This window comes from Mixophyes fleayi, chromosome 8, assembly GCF_038048845.1.
Source record: "Mixophyes fleayi isolate aMixFle1 chromosome 8, aMixFle1.hap1, whole genome shotgun sequence".
Classification (NCBI taxonomy): domain Eukaryota; kingdom Metazoa; phylum Chordata; class Amphibia; order Anura; family Limnodynastidae; genus Mixophyes; species Mixophyes fleayi.
Genome location: NC_134409.1, coordinates 45593305 through 45614299, shown reverse-complemented (window position 1 = coordinate 45614299; position 20995 = coordinate 45593305). Strand labels below are relative to the sequence as shown.

At 39.2% G+C, this 20995-nt stretch overlaps 1 protein-coding gene across 2 annotated transcripts in view; it reads right to left on the bottom strand.

Annotated features, from left to right (window-relative positions):
- Positions 1-671: 671 nt before the first annotated feature.
- The window catches only part of LOC142099238 (dimethylaniline monooxygenase [N-oxide-forming] 2-like), a 49933-nt gene continuing 29609 nt past the window's right edge, over positions 672-20995 (bottom strand). For both annotated transcript variants that reach the window (XM_075182488.1, XM_075182487.1), the window contains exons 6-9: positions 11614-11810; positions 10094-10449; positions 9896-9968; positions 672-1294 (exon numbers count right to left, since the gene is read on the bottom strand). In XM_075182488.1, the coding sequence (XP_075038589.1) occupies positions 943-1294; positions 9896-9968; positions 10094-10449; positions 11614-11810 (978 nt within the window). In that variant the 3' untranslated portion in view covers positions 672-942. The remainder of the gene's footprint in view (positions 1295-9895; positions 9969-10093; positions 10450-11613; positions 11811-20995) is intronic.

Here is a 20995-nt window from a genome sequence, read left to right as displayed (position 1 = left end):
AGATGTTGCCTATAGCAACCAATCAGATACTAGCTATCATTTTATAGAATGCACTAAATAAGTGCTAACTAGATTCTGACTAGTTGCTATAGGCAACATCTCCACTTTTTCAAACCCGCAGTTTAGTAACTATACCCCTTAGTGTGAAATAATAGGAATAGACTAATTGAATTAATTAATTTAATTTAAGCAACAAAGAGTCTGCAAGATCTGGTGTGGGAGTAACTGCACAGCAAGAAGCAGCAAAAAGATGAAGGGCGGAGCTGGATAAAGCCCAAAGGCAAACTATGACTGATGACCGATGAGAATGCGAATGTGCTCGTCATCGCCATGCAAGTATGGCTCCTCAGCAAATTGCCCGTCACAGAAAAAACAATCGAAGAACGAACAAGACAAAGGTATATCATGTCAACTTCTAAAAGGTCAGCGAACAAGATGCCACGCCATTCTTGATGTCGGTAACTTTGATGGCTGAGCACCCATCGGACAAACTATTCAATCAATGCTGCCATTAGGGTACAGTGAAAATAGGTGTATTTATGGCTGCCGCTGTTATTGAGCAATTAATGAAAGGACAGTTATAACATTCCAAAAAAAAATTGACAACATGTGTGAAATAGGAATTGTGTTAAGTTATTTTTATTTTTTTGAGCTGGTTGTTGATTTCACATGCATGGGATAAACAATGCACGGGATTTAAAAGTTACCAAAAAAACAGTCCAACATGATCTTACTCCATTTCGACGGACTTTTAACTAGTTGTGTTATAAAACTCCAAACTTCTGATTACTTTACTGTTAAGACACTTTTCTCATTAATTTGTTTTTGCAATTAAGAAAATGTGGAAAATACTTCAAATATGTACTGAATCTTCAAACACTTGTACAAAACTCCAGCTTTGCTATTTGAGTAACCATTTATACTCCATAGAATATAGGTTTCTTATATTTCAGTCTTTAGCCAAACTGCTGCAAGCAAAAACACAAAGCAAAAAAAACAGAGCACAAGCGTTGTCAATGGTGATTTAGGATCATGTTTTGCCACTCGTGTTCTTAGGGGTTTTTCAATACGTTCCCATTGGTTGAAAATGGCTTCTCGAGCTCCAGACCACTTTCCTGGACCAGTCAGACGGTACTGATAAGAATTGCAGGGTCCAAAAACAACTTTGAATGCCAAAAGTGGGTCTGTCAGGAAAAACTGGAATATGTTTGGTTTCACGCCTATATCGGAGGCAAGATCATCCATGTATGTAATGTAATCTGTACGTCGAAAATTATTTTTCGGTGTGGAAAACCTTAAAGGATAACCAAAAGTAATATCAAAATTTAATTAACAAGATTTATGTCTAGCATAGTTGTGAACAAACATAAGGTTCTTTAGGCAAACCCTCATGCACTAGTGATGAACTTGCAGAACTTGAATAGATAGTAAGAATTGTTTCAGCATGCAAAATAAGAGGAATTATACTGTGCAGCTGGGCAATAATGAAAACTAGGGGCCAATATATAAAACCTGCTTTTGTCTCTGGACATTGGGGACTGTTGGTGACTAGATTCCATCTATGTGCTTGACATGACTTCTACTTGGTATCATTTCTTAGTCTGTAGCTTGCTCACACTTATATTCACATTTATATACCGATTTTATTATTTTCTCTATATTCTACAGTAGATGGTATATTATACTTATACTGATCAATATTAATTTTTAAGTGAGAAAAAAGTCTCCAAAGCTGAATGTGAATGTCTGCTTGTTGTAATAAAAACATTTTTCATTTTGTGGCGTTTATGTTTTTGCATTATGGAGAAGAAGTTTTTCTAGGAATAGATTGTGTGTAGGGTCCTCATCGCTTACCACCTGAAAACAAATGCTGTGGGCTACCCTTTTTTCAATACAATGACTTAAAACCTCTGCTTTCTTGTTGGAGAATGACATCAATTGAGCCTGCACACCTTCTGCGTAAGTTGGTATTCAGCAAATTACAGTAGCACACTAATGTACAGACTTGATTTGCTTGTGTTATTAAGAAAACTGTTTATATTATTTTGTTAATTTTATTATAGGGCACGTGACTTTCAACCAATTAAAATAGTGTGGCAATTAATGAAAAACTAAATTCGGGAAGTGGAAAACCGTAAAAACAACAGCAAACAAAAAAACGAGGAGTTGCTGGCAGAGAAAAAAAAAAAATTGCCACAAGATCCTAAAAACGGAAATGTGCATTAATTTTAAAAAAACACATATTTAGAATTTTATGGTCTTGCCACAGGACTTTGACATATTTATAATCAATAAAAACAAAATTGAATACATTTCTGCTCTCATACATGTTTTACTACTGTGTCAATTAATTGTCATATTGAGAAGCCAGCACACAAGGGGGGAGATGTTTGTAGTTACTGCAAAGTACTTTAAAAAATGTATGATGGAAATACAACAAATGCACACAAAAAATATATATATATATAGATTTGGATTTATTATAGATTAGTAGGTACATTTTTACAGTTACTTCCTTATTAATGAAGTCTCCCTTTAGTTTGAAAGGCCTTACAAAGGGAAAGTCTATTTGTGATATGGTGCAATAGTTAAACTACACTTCAGTACCTTCCCTGCACAATGGGGATGGGGGTGCACACATTAAACAGATCAGGGACATGAATAGTTGTCATCATATTAATGTGACCGACTGAAGTCAGCCCTAGTCACTTGAGGTCATACTGCTGTAATGGGACTACTACACATCATATTGCCCCTTGTGTCAGTGTTTAAGCTATTTGCTTAATATTTTATCTTAGTACAATGGCAGGGGAATCCAGACTATTACCAGCCCAAACTGTTTGGCACTGGAGCTTGATTATAGTTTTTTGGGATTGGAACTATACTGTTGTTTTATATTTAGGCATTGCAGACATTTCTCATTTAACTTGATAATACTGTGTGTGATGAGTGCATGTAAAGTACTTTAAGCACTCTTTAAATATCTCTGTACATCTTGCAATGAATAAATTAGTGACATCACAGAGCAGCAGGATATTGAATCTTATCAATGACTTTCATGATGCGCGATAGGAGACCCCTCAAGTTGACAGTACTAATAAAACATGCAAATAGTATTATGCATTGGAGAATTGTGAGGATCTGCCACAATACCAGTTAGAGATATCAGGTGTCAGTGCACCTTCAACACTAGCCATGTGTGAGGGTCCACCATGATACCAGCTACAGATGAAAGGTGGAAGTGCACACTTACATCAATCAGCACTTCTGCTAAGGGTCAAGTGAATAAGGAATGGGTGAACTCACCTGTATGCATTCTTTAAGGCCCTCACTCCTATCAAAAACTTTGGATTTGCACTTCACTGTTGGTGCTTCAGAGAGTCTTATTTTGCTTATCAGTTCATCAACTTTAACTTCGTCCCTCATTACTCTTCATTCTCCAACCAATCAACATTGGTCACTAGCAAATGAAACTGCCAATCTTCTAAACCCATCATGAACCAATCACAGCTGTGCATTAGTTCAACCTTAATGATGCTAATAAGCAAGGTGAAACACCCAAGTCAACGACTGTCAAGACAAGCAAGGCATTGGAATGCTTGTGTCTGCCACTGTTTCTATATCAGCCTCTGTCCTCAGTACTGACAACAACCCATTGATGTAAACAAGGAGTTGTTGATGGCCATTGTAAAGCGGATCTTTGACTATCTGGATCTGCATTAGTCCCAGTTAAGCAACATGGTTACTCTGTAGCTCAAAATTACATTGAATTCCCATTAGATCACAAGCCATGGATGATCCATTACATCCTAGCTGAGTGCATCAAGGAACCCATACAGTTAGGTTTACGATTACCTGGCTTTCATACAAAATGCCTCTTCTGCCTCTCAGCACAACGAATTCAGTTATAAAAATTATTGTGTCTTGTTCTACAAAGATCGACACGGGATGGTGGCTTGGGGTCCCCAACTTTAGAAACTATTTTCTGGCAGCGCAACTCGCCCAATGTATTTTGTGGAATTCCTCAGGCTCCTCCAGAGTCTGGGTCTCGATTGAAGCTGAGAGCCTGGGTATTTCCTCCGCCTTCTCTCTCCAGTGGCACCCTCGCACTAAACGTCCTCGGTCCGTTATTTATCACCCAATTGTATCGCATTCGCTTGCAATCTGGGACCGAGCAAACACAAAGTTTAATCTCGCCCCGGCTCCTAGTCCAATCATCCCACTCTTTGACAACCCAGATTTTCCACCAGGTCGTATAGCTTCATCCTTTGAATTTTGGAAAAGGAATGATGTTTATTATCTTAATGATATCACTAAAGACACTTCTTTTCCCTCATTCGCAGACATAAAGACCAAATTTAACATTCCCAGCACCTTCTTTTTTCAATACCTACAACTAAGACATTTTCACTCCACCACTAAATTAACTTTAAGAATCAGGCCATTGACCTCATTCGAGTCACTTTTTCTCCGGCGATCCTCTACAAATGGCCTTATATCTCGATTATACTGGGAACTGAAAGTCCCCAACTTAGACATCCAAGATTCCCATGAGCGAGCCTGGAGGAGGATTTGGGAGGCCCCTTGGATAGAGAGGACTGGGATGAAATAAAGTCTAACACGGCCTCTAGCTCAATCTGTGTGAAGCTGAAAGAAAACGCCTATAAGCTTCTTTACCGATGGTACCTGGTCCCAACCAAATTACAAAAAATCTTTCCGGACACATCCAGCTCATGTTGGAGAGGTTGTTCGTCGGAAGGGTCCTTCCTCCATATCTGGTGGCAGTGCCCCAAGTTTGCCCCATTCTGGCTAGAGCTAAGGAACTTCGCGTCTCAGATTCTGCAGATTGACATCCCATTCTCACCTAGATTTTTCCTTCTCCCACTTGGAATTCTTTCCGCTACTACACATCAAACAAAAATGTTCCGCCATATAGTTTCTGCAGCACTGTGTCAAATTGCCACTAATTGGAAACAGTCCACCATGCCTACTCTGCAGGCAATTATCAATAGAGTCTGGCACTCATATAAAATGGAGTTTATGACATGCATACTGCGTAATACTTCTAAATCATTTCACAAAATTTGGGCACCGTGGATGTAATTTTTTCAAGTTCAAACTCCTTTTGCCATTTGATTCCCCTACAACACTCCACTTGATATCCTTCCTCGACCCTTTACCATCTTCCCTCCCTTGCCTTCCCCTTCTTCCTTTTTTTTTCTCTCCTTGCTCCCGCTTTGCCCCGCTTTTTCTCCTATTGGCGGTTTAGCCACACCGCCCCCCTAGTCTATTTGGTTTTTCTCACTCTGACCAACTTCTCTTCTCTCTGTTTCCTTTCTCTTCTCTCCCTACAAATAAAATTTGGTCAATATCATGTTTTCGTTCTGTTTGATATACACTGAATGTATAGGTCCTTGAATTTGTTTGATTGTTACGGATACTATCTTGGACTGATGTTTACTATTGACCTCTCAAAAATAAAACTTTAAAAAAAAAATAAAAAAATTATTGTGTCTTCTTACAAAAAAGTATGCATAACAGCTGCTAAAACCTGACCACTGAACCTCCACCCTCCCATTTCTCCCTTCCCATTTAAGTCATCTTCTTTTATGAAAGTATAGACACTCGAACTAAGTTATACCCAGGAACAACTAGATAAACAGCACGGTGGCGTAGTGGCTGGGCAGCACGGTGGCGTAGTGGTTAGCACCTCTGCCTCACAGCACTGAGGTCATGAGTTCAATTCCCGACCATGCCATTGCCTTATCTGTGAGGGGTTTGTATGTTCTCCCCGTGTTTGCGTGGGTTTCCTCCAGGTGCTCCGGTTTCCTCCCACACTCCAAAAACACACTGATAGGTTAATTGGCTGCTAACAAATTGACCCTAGTCTGTCTGTCTGTGTATGTGTGTATGTATGTGTGCGTGTGTTAGGGAATTTAGACTGTAAGCCCCAATGGGGCAGGGACTGATGTGAGTGAGTTCTCTGTACAGCACTGTGGAATTAGTGGCGCTATATAAATAAATAATGATGATGATGATGATGATAATAAAACTCACTGACTCTCAGTTAACAACAAAATATTATATCTATGTACCATTATATACAAAGAAATTCATAAAATAGAGACTACATTTAACTTTGATTGTTGAGAGCCACCATGTACAAAAGTACATAGCAACATACACAAAGTGAAGCTGTGGTGTTGCTACACTTTGCAAATGATAACTATACAAAAATGTAAATATTGTTTCTTACCCATCCTTTCTGTGGCCGTGTCCCTCTCACCTCAATGTAGAGGGCAACAGAGTGCGCACAGATCACACAAGCATGGAGCCAAGATGGAAGGACACCAGCTGTGCTGTCCAGGAATGAGTCCCTCCCTAAGGGAAAAGAATTATCCCCTAGGGGGGATAAAATTTAAATTTGAGGACAGTGTTGGAGATATTGATGATCATCTGCAACTTCACACAGCGCCAAAAGAGGAATGGATCAAGCACTTGTTGCCCACACTTCAAGGACGTGCAGGGAAGGCCCTTAGACGACTGTGCAGAATATGATAGTAAAAAGGGTTCTCTTTAAACAGTAAACTATCACTATCTACACCAGGGGTGTCCAACCTTTTAGCTTCCCTGGGTCACATTGGAAGGCGACAAGTTGTTTTGGGCCGCACATAAAATACACTAGCACTAATAATAGCCGATCATCCAAAAAAACCATAGAAAACATTGCTAATGCTCCTTGTTGTTGCTCAGTGCTTCAATGACATGCTAATGGCTGCTGTCAAACATCAAGTGATATTGTTACAACATTTTATGAAGGGCTTCAATACAGCAATCATTAAGACAGGAAGATAAGGTCCGTGATGCTACAGGACCAGGTGAGTTTATGCACTAGTCAGCGTCCCTTGAAATAATAAAAAAACCCTTAACTTACCTTTTAATCGGCTTGTTCTCTGATCCTCTTCTCGGTTTTTCCGTTTCACTGCTGCTGATAGTTTGCGCGGGTGACTCCTATGTGCTGAGCTCCGCAATGGATGTCGGAACAGCACCGCAATGGATGTCGGAAGTGATGACATCACGCCCGACATTCACTGCGAGCGCCGCACATAGGAGGAGACCAGGTAGGGACCGCGTGACCACAAGGTAAGTATTTTCTTATCTTTTTCTTTTTTTGCAGGATTTTTTTTTCATTAACAGCGCTGCTCCCTTGCCACAACCAAAACTCCTGCTGGGCCACATTTACAGGCATGCTGGGCCGCCTGCAGCCCGCGGGCCGCGGGTTGGACAACCCTGATCTACACCCTGATCCATTTCTGGGACTGGGTGAATGAAAGGTGGTCTTCAACACAAAGGATGTCCACTATGAATAACAGGCCATGCAGTTTGACCAGTGTAATGCCAATGGAGACATTGGTCCTCATCTACCTTGATGATATCTTCATTTTCTCCAGCATATTTGAGAAACATCACAATTACTTGAAACAGGTATTGCGCAGGCTCCAGGATAGCCAACTATTCCCAAAGATGAAAAAGTGTCAACAGTCACTGGTGGCAATAATGTCCTTTACCCTGATCCTGCTTTTCAAATCATTTCACCCGACGTTAACTACAACTTTAGAAACCTGTAGCTACTTGCCATCATCCTAAACTCTTGGCAGGCATGGTGTGAGCAATTCCTAACTAAATTTGAATTCATTATAGCATACTAGCCTAGATCTAGCAATATAAAGTCTGAAGCACCCTTCCAGCAGATCTTTCTCCTTAACAATCCATCACAGAGTGAAAAGCCATAATAAATCCAGGTTTGATTCTGGGTGTGTCCATCTTTTTAAAGTTGTTTGACAGGATCCAAGTTAAAATGGTAACAGTCTCCAAGGTGGATCTGGCAACGTACCCCGATGCCCATGCCCACAAAGGCCATGAACAAATTCTTCATATATATTTCATAACCAACCTTGTAGCTCTGAATATAATAGCACCATCCTGGTGATAGTGGATTGCATCTCCAAGCAATTTAAACTTCATCACCATGAAAAAAAATCCTATTGGCAATCTAAATTTTCACCCAAGTGGTATTTTGGCTGCATGAATTTCCCATGTAGATCATCTATGACTGAGGGATTTAGTTTCGGAAGTCATTTGGCAAAGGCTTGGAATTTCACTTTATGGTTTGAGCATACTAATCAATCCCGAAAGTAGCTTCTATGGTACGTTGCAAGTTTGGCCTTTAAAGACTTTTCCCGAGTTCCAAATATCAGCAACTTGCAAGATCCGCAGTTTAATACATTTACCCCCAGGACTCCTTTTACTTGATCCACAATTACACCCGGTGGTCATCCCATCTTCCCTTCACCCCTCTATCGTTCAATTTGCAGACAGACATGTTCAGAAGCTTCAGCTAACCAAGCCAAGTGGCTCTCTCCTGGGAGTTACCTACATAATGACATGATATATATACAGAACAGCCACAACAGAAAAACCACTGAAAAGCATTGAGTATCTTGTTACAATGGCACCTGTCAAGGGGTTGGGTATATTAGGCAGCAAGTGAACAGTCAGTTCTTTAAGCAGAAAAGATGTGCCATCATAAGGATCTGAGCGATTTTGACAAGGGCCAAATTTTGATGGCTGGACGATTGGCTCAGACCATCTCCAAAACGGCAGGTTTTGATAGATGTTCTGGGAATGCAGTGGAGAGTACCTATCAAAAGTGGTCCAAGGAAAGATAAACAGTGAACCAGCGACAGGGTCATGAGTGCCTAAGGCCTATTGATGCACGTGAAGGGCGAAGGCTAGTCTGTCTCTTCCAATCCCACAGAATAGCTACTGTAGCACAAATTGCAGACAAGGTTAATGCTGGCTGTGATAGAAAGGTGTCAGAGCAAACAGTGCATCACAGCTTGCTACATATGGGGCTGTGTAGCTGCAGACCAGTCAGAGTGCCCATGCTGTCCCATGTCAACCACCAAAAGGGTCTACAATGGACACATGAGCACCAGTACTGGACCATGCAACAATGGAAGAAGGTGGCATGGTCTGATGAATCACATTTTCTTTTACATCATGTGAAAGGTTGTGTGTGTGTGTGTGTGTATGCGCATCATTTACCTGGGGAAGAGATGACACTGGAATGCACTATGGGAAGAAGGCAAGGCGGCATAGGTAGTGTTAATCACCGGGCAATGTTCTGCTGGGAAAACCTTGGGTCCTGGCATTCATGTGGATGTTACTGCGACACGTACCACCTACCTAAACATTTTTTGCAGACCAAGAACACCCCTTCATGACAACTGTATTCCCTGATGGCATTGGCCTCTTTCAGCAGGGTAATGCCATACTGAAAAAATTGATCAGGAATGGTTTGAGAACACAACAAAGCGTTCAAGGTGTGGACTTGGCCTCCAAGTTCCTCAGATCTCATTCCAAGTGAGCATCTGTTCGATGGAAAAACAAGTCCAAGCCATGGGGACTTTACCTTGCAACTTACAGGACTTAAAGGATCTGCTGCTAAATTCATGATGCCAGACACCACAGGCCTCCTTCAGAAGTCTTACGGATTCCATGCCTTGACAGGTTATAGCTGTTTTGACGGCAGAGGGACGGCCCTACACAATATTAGGCAGGAGGTTTTAATGTCCAATACACAAACACACACACACACACACACACACACGTGAATGTTATTAGTAAATCTTTTATATAAATTATTTGAAAATTGAAATGTACATATCACTACAGTTAAAAAACATAAAAGAAATTTTTATTTTTGCATGATTTATACTTAAAATTAGCAATGTCAATATATTGATTATAATCACAAAGGTATTAAATATACTATTTATTTCTATATATAATATTTTTAAATATTAAATAAACCCTGTATATTTTATCTCACCATTTCTTTCTCAGTTTTTCATCCTTTAGCATTTCTTCTTTGATTTTTTCTGCATTTGGAAGGTTGTGTAATCCTGAAAAATAATGTTATTGTATAAAAAGGATTTGCTGAGATATTGGCTGGGACCAAGATTGAGCTATTTATGTTTCAATTATTTTCCTTTAAGTTTGCTCATTATTATATTTACCAATTCCTTACCCTTGAAAAGTCTAGTAGCCCATCGAGACTGAAGTTCAGCAACGACCCCGCTTGGCCCAACTGGAAGAACAAAGGCAATGAATGCTAGCGTGGGCTTTTCAATGTCCAAAGGAATTATCTTTTTGTAGAAAGATCCTTTGCTTTCATCCTTCTTAACAATTGATTGATCCAGAAAAGGGAAACTGTAGTCATATCCTATGGCTAAGATGACAACATCTAGATCATTCACAACAGAACCATCTGCAAAATGGGCTGATGTCTCGGTGAATGTTGTCACTTCTGACTTGATAATAATTGAGCCAGAGAGAATACGGCTTGGAAGTTCTTCATTTACCAATGGCTCCCTCCATTCAATTCTATGATAAAAATATATTTTATACCGTTAACGAGAAAATGTTACAAACAAATTTAGAATGGAATGCAGCATTCAAGTATTCAGAAAAATATTCAGTACAGCAAATTACTGTAAATTTTCTACTCACTAAGTTGTGTCCCAAAGTGTACTGAAGTGTATGTAAAGATAGACACTAAAATATGAAGGTTTATGATTTCTAGTTGTGACTTCTGTTATGCAGGCAACAAATGAGCTAAGCATGCACTTGATTAAATCAATAAACCTAAGTATGAGTTACCAATAAAACCAATAAAGTGGGTAATCAGGTTGGACAGACTAAAATATTTTGCACTTGGGACAAGTGGCTGGAATTCATAGGATTGGCTTACTGTGGGTGGCAGATGACCAAGCTCACAGCCTGGCAGCAATTATCTGCTGACTATATTTTAAAGCACACCAAAAATGATCCCATCAACCTCCTTCAGTTAACTCCCAGACATGTTGATCATTTTAGAACACACTCAAATCTACATTGGCCCAATTTGTCAATATTGTTGCCAATATCGTTGTGTGTGTATGTGTCTAGCTTTGTACTTACAATGCTTCAGTCTTACTGTAGCATTATCTACTCATTAGCCAATGTCTCTGTGCTTAGAGTTGTATGTACCATATAGGCAAACTAAAACAAAGCACATGCCTAATACACAATTGTTAGGGGGTAACATTGAAATTATTTTATGCCAGCTTAATTTACTTTTTTCCCCATTTAATTTTTCTTGGTCTTTAACAGAGACTTATTTTTCCCACTAATCTTAATGGAGGAGAGAGTAATGGATAGTGAGCATTTTGTGCACAAAATTAATAAATTAGGATGCATCTACTCACAATACTTAGGGCATTAGAGTAAAAAAAAAACAAAAACATCTAAGGCCCTAGAATAGTTTGTTTTTGGATAATGGTTTCTGAAGTCATCACTTGCTCCCATAATTTCTTCTTGATTTCCCAAATATCAACACTTAGTTGTAGCAATATTATCTATACTTAAATTTGCTGCTTCATTAACAGCAACAAATTTTTTGGGGATCCCTATATATTCAATAGCAAAAGCATTCTGTTAGACATTATTACATCAGATTATTGATTAAAAATGCTCTCAGGAATAATAATACCCTATATTTCAATTTACCCCTCAGGTTCTATGTCGTACAGTTGATGGTTAAATTGATTATTCATGTATTTCTTTATCATCCATCGGGATACAGGTGCCGGAACTAAGTTTTGGATCCAATTTTTAAAACGTTGCAGAAAAAACAAATCATAAGGCAATCCTCCTTTTCCAAGTCGTTGAATAACCCATATTCCTTTTCTGGTGCTCAGGTATACCTGCAGAATATGATACATAGGAGAGATTAAATACAAGGATATGCAGTAACCGATCATCAATACAAAATGACCATGGGTAATAGTGCAATATTAAACAGAACCTTAATATTACATTACATTAGAGCCAATATTCTAATATATTTATTAAATATTGGGTAAAGATAATAATCAAACTTTACAATCTGTTTAATCAGGAAAATCTATGCTGTTTTAATTGTATTTCTTTTGCTAATAGTCTACATATTTCCTTCTATTTTGTGTATATTATATTCTGGGTACTGGCATAAATTACTAACAAGAAAATCACTGGGGCTATTTATACAATAAAATGCTTTACAAAATATATTGAGGTTCTGGTACAAGTTCATGGATCAAAATGCTCAAAGCAGAGCAGAAAAAAATAAAGTTCAATTGGTTTCAGTGTTATGCTTCGATTTCCATAATTTTACCTGACAGTTTGGTCATCAAATATTATTTTGATTGAAAGATCATCTTCTTAATGTTTGCATATGTGACACCTAATGGATAAGAAATAGCTCCACACAATGTAGAACAGGGGTGCCTTTCTTTGCCCAATTGCATGCAGTGAAATTTTAGTGGTATATTTACTAAGTGTCAGTTCAGATGAACCTCTGATTCTCTGTACTTTGCTGTAATTTTTTAAAATGGCAATTTATTAAAGACAAAGGCCATCGGGTTTTGTTACCTCTAGAATGTCACCTGTAGGGCTTTTAAGAATAGAGTATTTATGGGTTTAACAGGATGGGTCTGACAGTCATGATCTTCCCCATCTGTCCCTTTGAAAACTTAAGATGGAGTGTGCTTGTTTGATTTGTTCAGATGAACATTGTTTTTAGTTTCACTTATCTCATTGTTGTAACCTCTAACCATACATACCCCCCCATCAGGGATGGTTTTACTCTTAATCACCTTGGGCCTGATTCATTAAGAATTTTAACTTAAGAAACTTCTTATTTAAGTCTCCTGGACAAAACCATGTTACAATGCAAGGGGTGCAAATTAGTATTCTGTTTCGCACATAAGTTAAATACTGACTGTTTTTTCATGTAGCACACAAATACTTGATAGCTTATTTGTACACTTAGGGCTAGATTTACTAAGCTGCGGGTTTGAAAAAGTGGGGATGTTGCCTTTAGCAACCAATCAGATTCTAGCTTTCATTTATTTAGTACCTTCTACAAAATGACAGCTAGAATCAGATTGGTTGCTATAGGCAACATCCCCACTTTTTCAAACCCGCAGCTTAGTAAATCTAGCCCTTAAAGTTGATATTTGTGTGCTACATGAAAAAACAGTCAGTATTTAACTTATGTGCAAAACAGAAAACTAATTTGCACCCCTTGCATTGTAACATAGTTTTGTCCAGGAGACTTAAATATGAAGTTTCTTAAGTTAGGATCCTTAATGAATCAGGCCCCTTGTTCTTAAATGTAGCCAGATGGGTTGAACACATCTTATTTGGACTACAAAATATCAGTTATACTGTTTCCTGGTCAGTTATTTCCTCTCACAGTGAAGATAGGAAGTCTGGAACAGTTGGAGCCCCTTTCACATCATTAATTAATGCAAAATGTTAAAACAGGGAGTTGCTATGTGTGAACTTGGATTAGTCACTGCAGTATCTAGCTTGATCCTTCATTATTCTCTAGAATACTTCTAGACACCACACCAGGATTGGATAACTCCACGTGGACACCTCCCTGCCAATCTAAGGCAGCTGAACTCAGAATCACCTTGCAGGTTGTGATTATCCCAGTGGGGTTTGTGGACTAGTTAAATGAGTCCCTGCAAGGAAACATCTGGGTGTTCTAGAATATCCTGAGCTTGCTATCGGAGTTCTGTCTCCTTCCAACGTGCGTTTTAATCACAACTCTTCATCTTAACTGCATCTTTGCCTGAGCAACCTGCAACGGTGAAACTTTGTTCTAACAGTAACTGCTCGCGAGTCTGCCTACTTGGTGTGCATACAGGAGACAAATGACTGGAATCCATGACTCCTACTATATTGGTAGAGAGGGTAAGGCCAACCGTAGTGGACAAGTAAGTTGCAAGGAGTGCATTTACAACATTTAGCCAGGAGTTAAACAGTTCCATTGAAAGTATTGGCAATACAACTTGGCCAGAGAATTATTAAAGCCTGGTCTGGCTAAGGTATTAACATTAAACAATATAGCGCTTAGGAGATAATTGATACTGGGAGATGCTGTGTGTTTTTTATAAGTCTTATGATAATGGTAGTTCTTTTAACTGTTAATTGTTTTCTAGTGTTTACAGTTGTGTTTTACCTTTTGTTATAAATGTACAATTTGCATCTTCCCTCTCTCTCTTTGCCTGTGTGATCCAAATAACCCCAAGTTTCCAGGGTTATCTAATGAGCCCAGGCTCTAACACCCTCGTATCCGGACAGTGGGTGTGGACAGAACACAGTAGGGAGCAGCATAACAACATAAGAATTAAATCTGGGACAATAAGGATTTTGGTGCAGAATATAGATGTAAGGTCCACAAGCAGGGATAATAGGCTGAGATCAAGGACTGGCAGGCTATTGTTTGTTCTGAGTGAGCACCCCCAATTAAATGTGAATTGCTTGATAAATGCTTGATAAATGAAGAAAGCGAGGCCCACATATATTTCTGTGCGGATGGTACAAAGTATTTTTGTGTGGAAAATATTCCTATGATTCCAGTCTCAGGAGCTCTGCCCACTTGTTCCCTCTCATACATCAGCTGTCAACCAGTCGCAAGCTCTGAAATAATATTGCACAATACAACCACAATACAACCCATACGTCTGACTACCAGTACTACCTAATCTGAGCTACTCAGACTGTTCACTGGTCAGCTCACAGAAGGACAGGCAGAGTAAGGCATGACCCAGAGATTCAGTACCCGGGAAACTCAAAAGTGGTGGTTAGAGTGGGCTAGGTTACTGGGGTGTCAACAAAACCTGCATGAGGCACAAAGAAGTTTTGGCAGGCCACATACAGCCCAACAGCTGCACTTTAGGTCCCCCTGATATAGAACATTAACTTATTTTGAGAGATAAACAAACCTCCCTTAGTTGTTTTTATTGAACTACACTTATAATTAGCTCACCAGCAACATTGGAATTCACCTGAATCTATGGTGGCTTGTCTGAAAATGACACAGAATAGGGTGTTGCTGAAATGCTGTATTTGCAGTGCTCACTTCTCATCCAAGTCTTCTAGTTGGTCTCTGTGAGGATGAAGGTACCTTGTGTTGCCAGGGGACAACTTAGGAGACCCCCTTGAATCAACATAAGCCTCTCAGAACTAACACAAATACAGCTTATATATAAAAACCACCTTGGTACGTAATATTAGCAGGTGGTACAATAACAAAAAGGTATGACATATAACATGCAATTAACAGTTTAAGTTCCAATACTACTCCCAATCCCGATTAGACTACGCCTCGCAATCACCACCTCTAAGAGATACATCTCTCAAATAGAAGGTATGGGTTTACACACTAGAATAACACACACCAAAGTTAAGCTCGGTTGTCTGTCAGGGTTTGACCACACGATGGTATAGCCAAAGAATCAAATTGTTGCAATAGAATTGAATACATGTTAAATTGACAATAGAAATAAGTTTAAGACACTTGGACAATCTGTCAGATGAATATGTAAATCTTGCAAATAACACAGACTGAATGATAGTAACAGCTCAACTGCTAAATGCTGGGATAAAAACCTCCTCTGTCAAAAGCTAAAAAGAATGGACCTTGCAGCTTTGTCAGTAAATGCTAGCATATAATCCCTTTGACAGATAATCAACCTGAATAAAGAATAGCAATAACAGCAATCACTCAAGAAACAGTTCCTTCACTTGGCTAGCTAGAGCAAATAATCACATGAATATAAACAAATGTTGGGTAACATTGATGCACTTGTTGCATAATCTGGATTATGTAAAAGTCTTTAATGTATGAGGTAACAAATAATACATGTACAATATATTTATCTGATGCAATTAGATGAGTAGGTAATAGCATGTGTGCGAACATGAATGATTGTACTTATCAGTCAAATGGAGGCAGGGCTCTGGTCAGGCTGCTGCAGTAGTACACTGGGACCAAAACTCCTCTTGCTTGCCATCCGCTCTGCTCACCTGTGGGTCACCCAGATCAGGAGACTCCCCATCTTGTCATGGGCTAGCTCTTGACAGGGTTCATCTGGAGGTTCGCAGACACAAGTCCTTGGTAAAATGTTCCCCACAGCATGTACACTCTCATCAATCTCAGAAGGAATTATCCTCTCCAATTCTCTCCAGCCCTCCTCACTGGCTGGACTCTGACCAGCCTGTATGTTCGTCTCCACCACTTCTGTCACAGGCTCTGCCTCCTGCAGCTACTGCAAACTCACCCACAATGGCTGCTGCCCTTTTGCTCCCTGACTGCTCCTTTTTATCTCCTCACCTCTTTTGATTGGCATCAGTGGGTTCATTAAGTGGCTCAGAGTCTTCCTTAATATTCTCATCCTTCCAGTATCCAGGCCTGTTGTATAAGCCGATTGTAGTGCTGCTATTGCCACTATTTTGTTGTGGATCATGGGTGTTGACATTTTGTAAGTAGCCCAGCAGCTGCAGGTGGTCATACTTAAATTAGATTTTCACAAATCAACATGATAGGACTTAAGAAAAACCTATGTATGCTTACTTCTAGGCTATTATGGCTGGTCCTGCTGTGTAACCCTCCCTCACAGGACTCCTGTGAACAAGCACAAGATTGAATAAACGATATCCAGCTGATGTCTGCTTAAGATCTATCAATAAGAAGTTCTCTATAAAATCCAATTCCTTCTGTATATCTGGATAATTTTGCAGCCTGTCTTTGGGTCCAAATAGCAGCAGCTCCTCTCTGGTTTATCTTGTGCTATGATTCTGTTTGTAGTCCTAGGGGCAAATTTATCAAGCTGTGGGTCTGAAAAAGTGGAGATGTTGCCTATAGCGACCAATCAGATTATAGCTGTCATTTTGTAGAATGTACTAAATAAATGATAACTACAATCTGAATGGTTGCTATAGGCAACATCTCCATTTTTTTTAAACCAGTAGCTTGATAAATCTACCCCCAGTCTTAGTATGGCTTCAAATTGTCAGTTCTTGTTTAGCTCTGGGTTGTCTTGTGCCTAATTTCTGCCCAGTAATTGTTATTTTGTTTGCTTTTGGTCCAGACCCTTTTCCTTTATTTGTTTGGATCGGTTTCGGTTTACAATTGCATGGGAACAGCCTTTCTCATTTTCCAATGCTGACATGGATGGAACTGTTTCAACCATAATAGTATTTTGCTCTCCGTAGGCCTGATTTAGAGTTTGAGGCATTTTTATATCACAGATGTATGCTCAAAATGTAAATGCAAAATTGCGCAGTAATACGTCCAATTCAAAACACAGCAGTATTTATCAGGTGTACAACTGCACGCAATAGCGCACAGATGCTTCATGACAGTATTAGTTATAAATGCCAACATTGCATTACCTTTTCAGACATAAAATGAAGCATCATTTTCACAAGAGAGACTAGTGTGTTGACATTGGTATTAATAAATTTGAACATCACAATTCCATAAAAGGTTTAATTAATTATTTAAGATTTAATTAAATGCTAACAACACCACATTGCCAATTTCCTGCATTAGTCAAAATGGAAATTAAAAGTAATAAATCCAAATTGATAGCCATAACTTGATATAATATAGCTGCAGAGTTAATGTGTGCATTTCTATCTACTGAAGGGGTCAATACGCAAAGAGCCTAATCAGAAACCATTATTCAATGCTTTTTTTTTTTAATGTATGTATCTGCAATTTGTCAACAATTGTTGTTATCTGTGTTAAAATATTGATCAGAGATGCAGATTTTATGTCATTATACTAGATTCTTATGCATCCTGACACAATTGTAACCGTCTTGATCAGCTAACCAATTAGCTCAGATCTAGCTGGTTTCTAAATCAGCTTTACTATGCCTTAACGGTCAGTCTGGGGGCAGATGTGTTAGTGTTTTTATGCAGGGGTTCATATTAGAGATGGGCGAGATCCGAGATCCAAACCCGCCCGAACTTTGCTTATCCAAGTACCGAGCTGATCTCGGGGCTCGGTTCTCGCGATATTTGAAATGCATAAACACCCGCTTCCACAGCAATCCATCGCCATTTGACAGAGGGAGAGAGCAGGGTTAGATCACAGGCTGTATTAGAGCAGGAACAGAGCAATAACTGTATACCTTATTCTTTTAATTATTATTGCAATTCTGATATCAATTCTATTAGCAATTGTTAGAACAGGAAGAGAGGAGGATAGAGGAGGCTTTTTTTTTTTTTTTCAATATTTTGCACTACAAGTGCTCTGGGGTGTCCCATATTCCCCAGTGTGAAAAACTAATTTTTCTGGCTTCCAAAAGTCATATTTAGCAGCAGTATCTATACAATATTTTGCACTGCAAGTGTTTTGGGGTGTAACATATTCCCCAGTGTAAAACACTAATTTTTCTGGCTGCCAAAAGTCATATTTAGCAGCACTATCTATACAATATTTTGCACTACAGGTGCTTTGGGGTGTCCCATTTTCCCCAGTGTGAAACAATAATTTTCTGGCTGCCAAAAGTCATATTTAGCAGCAGTATCTATACAATATTTTACACTACAAGTGCTTTGGGGTGTCCCATTTTCCCCAGTGTGAAACAATAAATTTTCTGGCTGCCAAAAGTCATATTTAGTAGCAATATCTATACAATATTTTGCACTACAAGTGCTTTGGGGTGTCCCATATTCCCCAGTGTGAAACAATAATTTTTCTGACTGCCAAAAGTCATATTTAGAAGCAGTATCTATACAATATTTTGCACTACAAGTACTTTGGGGTGTCCCATATTCCCCAGTGTGAAACAATACATTTTCTGGCTGCCAAAAGTCATATTTAGTAGCAATATCTATAGAATATTTTGCACTACAAGTGCTTTTGGCTCATTAAAATGGATTCAAAGCAGTCCACAATAGAGCAGGATCAGCAAGCACGTGCTGGCACCAGTCCTGATGGTAGTCTTCCCTGTACGTCATCTGGTAAAGCCTATGTAAAAGTACATAGTCTTTTTAAATCAGGGAATAAAACACACCCAAAAAAGATTAAGTATCAGTATAAGTGCAGGGTGCAATCTACCCCCAAATAGGAAAGGGACTTTGGGCATTTCTATATCACGTACAGTCTTGAAAGGCTGCTGTTTTGGCAATTTCTCAATAAGGCTAGGGTGTCATACCAAGACTGACACCAAACTGCCTTTGTCCATTTCTTTATATATTTAACTATAAGTGTAGGGTGTAATATACACCCAAAGACGATGGCTGCATTGCCAATAGGCATAGATGGAGAGGAAGACAATCTGGTTTGTGTGTAGAATTAATGACGGCCTACCAGGAATTAAACTGTTTTTTTCATAATTTATTAGCTTTACAATTACCTTGCTTATCCAAGAAACAGGAGGAGCACTAAGTTCAGTTATTTTAGGTAAAAAAAAAAATGATTTTTCAAAAAAATTGCAAAACAAAACCAAATCCAAAACCAAAACACGCAAGGGTGGTTTTGCCAAAACCAAAACCAAAACCCGAATGTAATCCAGATCAAAAACCAAAACCAAAACACGGGGGTCAGTAATCATCTCTAGTTCATATACACCTCTAGGACGTATCTCTTTTGTGACTGCGTCCCCCCTGTAGCAAGATCCAAGTTGCAATGTTCTGTTAAAAGAAAAGGAAGAGAAAAGTGTGACCCCCCCCTCCCCAGAATAGCCAAGCCAGCCCTAGTACTGCCAGCTTAGGTTGGTATTTGCAAAACTGGGTGACAAAAACTATGGTTTCCCTGAAATTACCTAAACCAGCACTAGTTCTGCCAGATTAAGCTAGTATTACCAAAAAATGGGGATGAACAGAGTGGAACCTCCTGAAATTGCCAAAAACAGCAGTAGACTATGCCAGCCAGGGCTGGTGGAACTGTAGCAAGGAAACGCGTAGCATGGGGTCCCACCAACTTCTCACCCAAATTATACATTCTCCTCTTCTGATCTGGCAGTATGATATTTTAAGCAAACTCTAAACAGTCTAGTTCAAGTAACTCCAGCTACACTTTACACTCCAACTCAATGGCAACGTTAGCCATGGCACACTAAAGAAATATTATACCTTGAAAACTTTCTCACCAAGTAGAACAACATTGGTAAAAGTCTTACATTTAATGACTTATTCACATATACTGCTAATGGCCACTTTTATTGAAATGCTGTAGATGAAACAAAACATACTCCCACTCTGTCATCAGCTCTTAGGCTTCTAACCTCAAACACTTCTTTATACATGTAAATCTGTTCTCAACGCTCCCACACAATTGCTACCATCAATACACAAGATCTTGCTTTCTACTTCAAGGACAAGATTGAAAAGATCAGACATTAAATGGTTTCATCATCCTCAAGCAACAACCTGTTAAATTCCTTCCATGCACCCTCTGGCAACTTCTCTTCTTTTGATCCCACAAATGAACTCACTTCTAATATTTCTACCCAACTACCTGTACTTGGCCATATGTCCTCACAAATCAGTTGATTCCTTTCAACACAGAAGACTGCACTGATGAAGTTGATCAATGATTTCAGGACTGCGGAATCTAAATGCCATTACTCACTTCTAAGTCTTCTGGACCTCTCTACTGTATTTGACACCGTTGACTACCCTTTTCACATATTAACACTTCAAGACAAAGCCCTTTCCTGGTCTTCATTCTACTTATACATTGCTCTTTCAGGGCTTGATTTATCTTCAGCCGCAAGTCTATTTGCATGCAGAATCTTGCGTGAAATAGCTCTGCACATGCTCAGGAACAGATCTTACACCAATGTACACAATTGCATTCAGTTCATGTCCAAACGCAAATTACACTTATGACTGCCTACAGCTTGAAGGGATGAACAAGGGAGGGTAGGGGCACATGGACATTGGCAATGTACAGTATGCCAATGCATGTGTATCCGATTCAAATCCTGGGATTATCTAAAGTATGTGTTATTTAGCCAGCTACAGGGCAAGTGTATGTGCCAAATGATAGTGATGACTGACCCGGCATATTCTTTGTATTCAAAATTAAACATACACA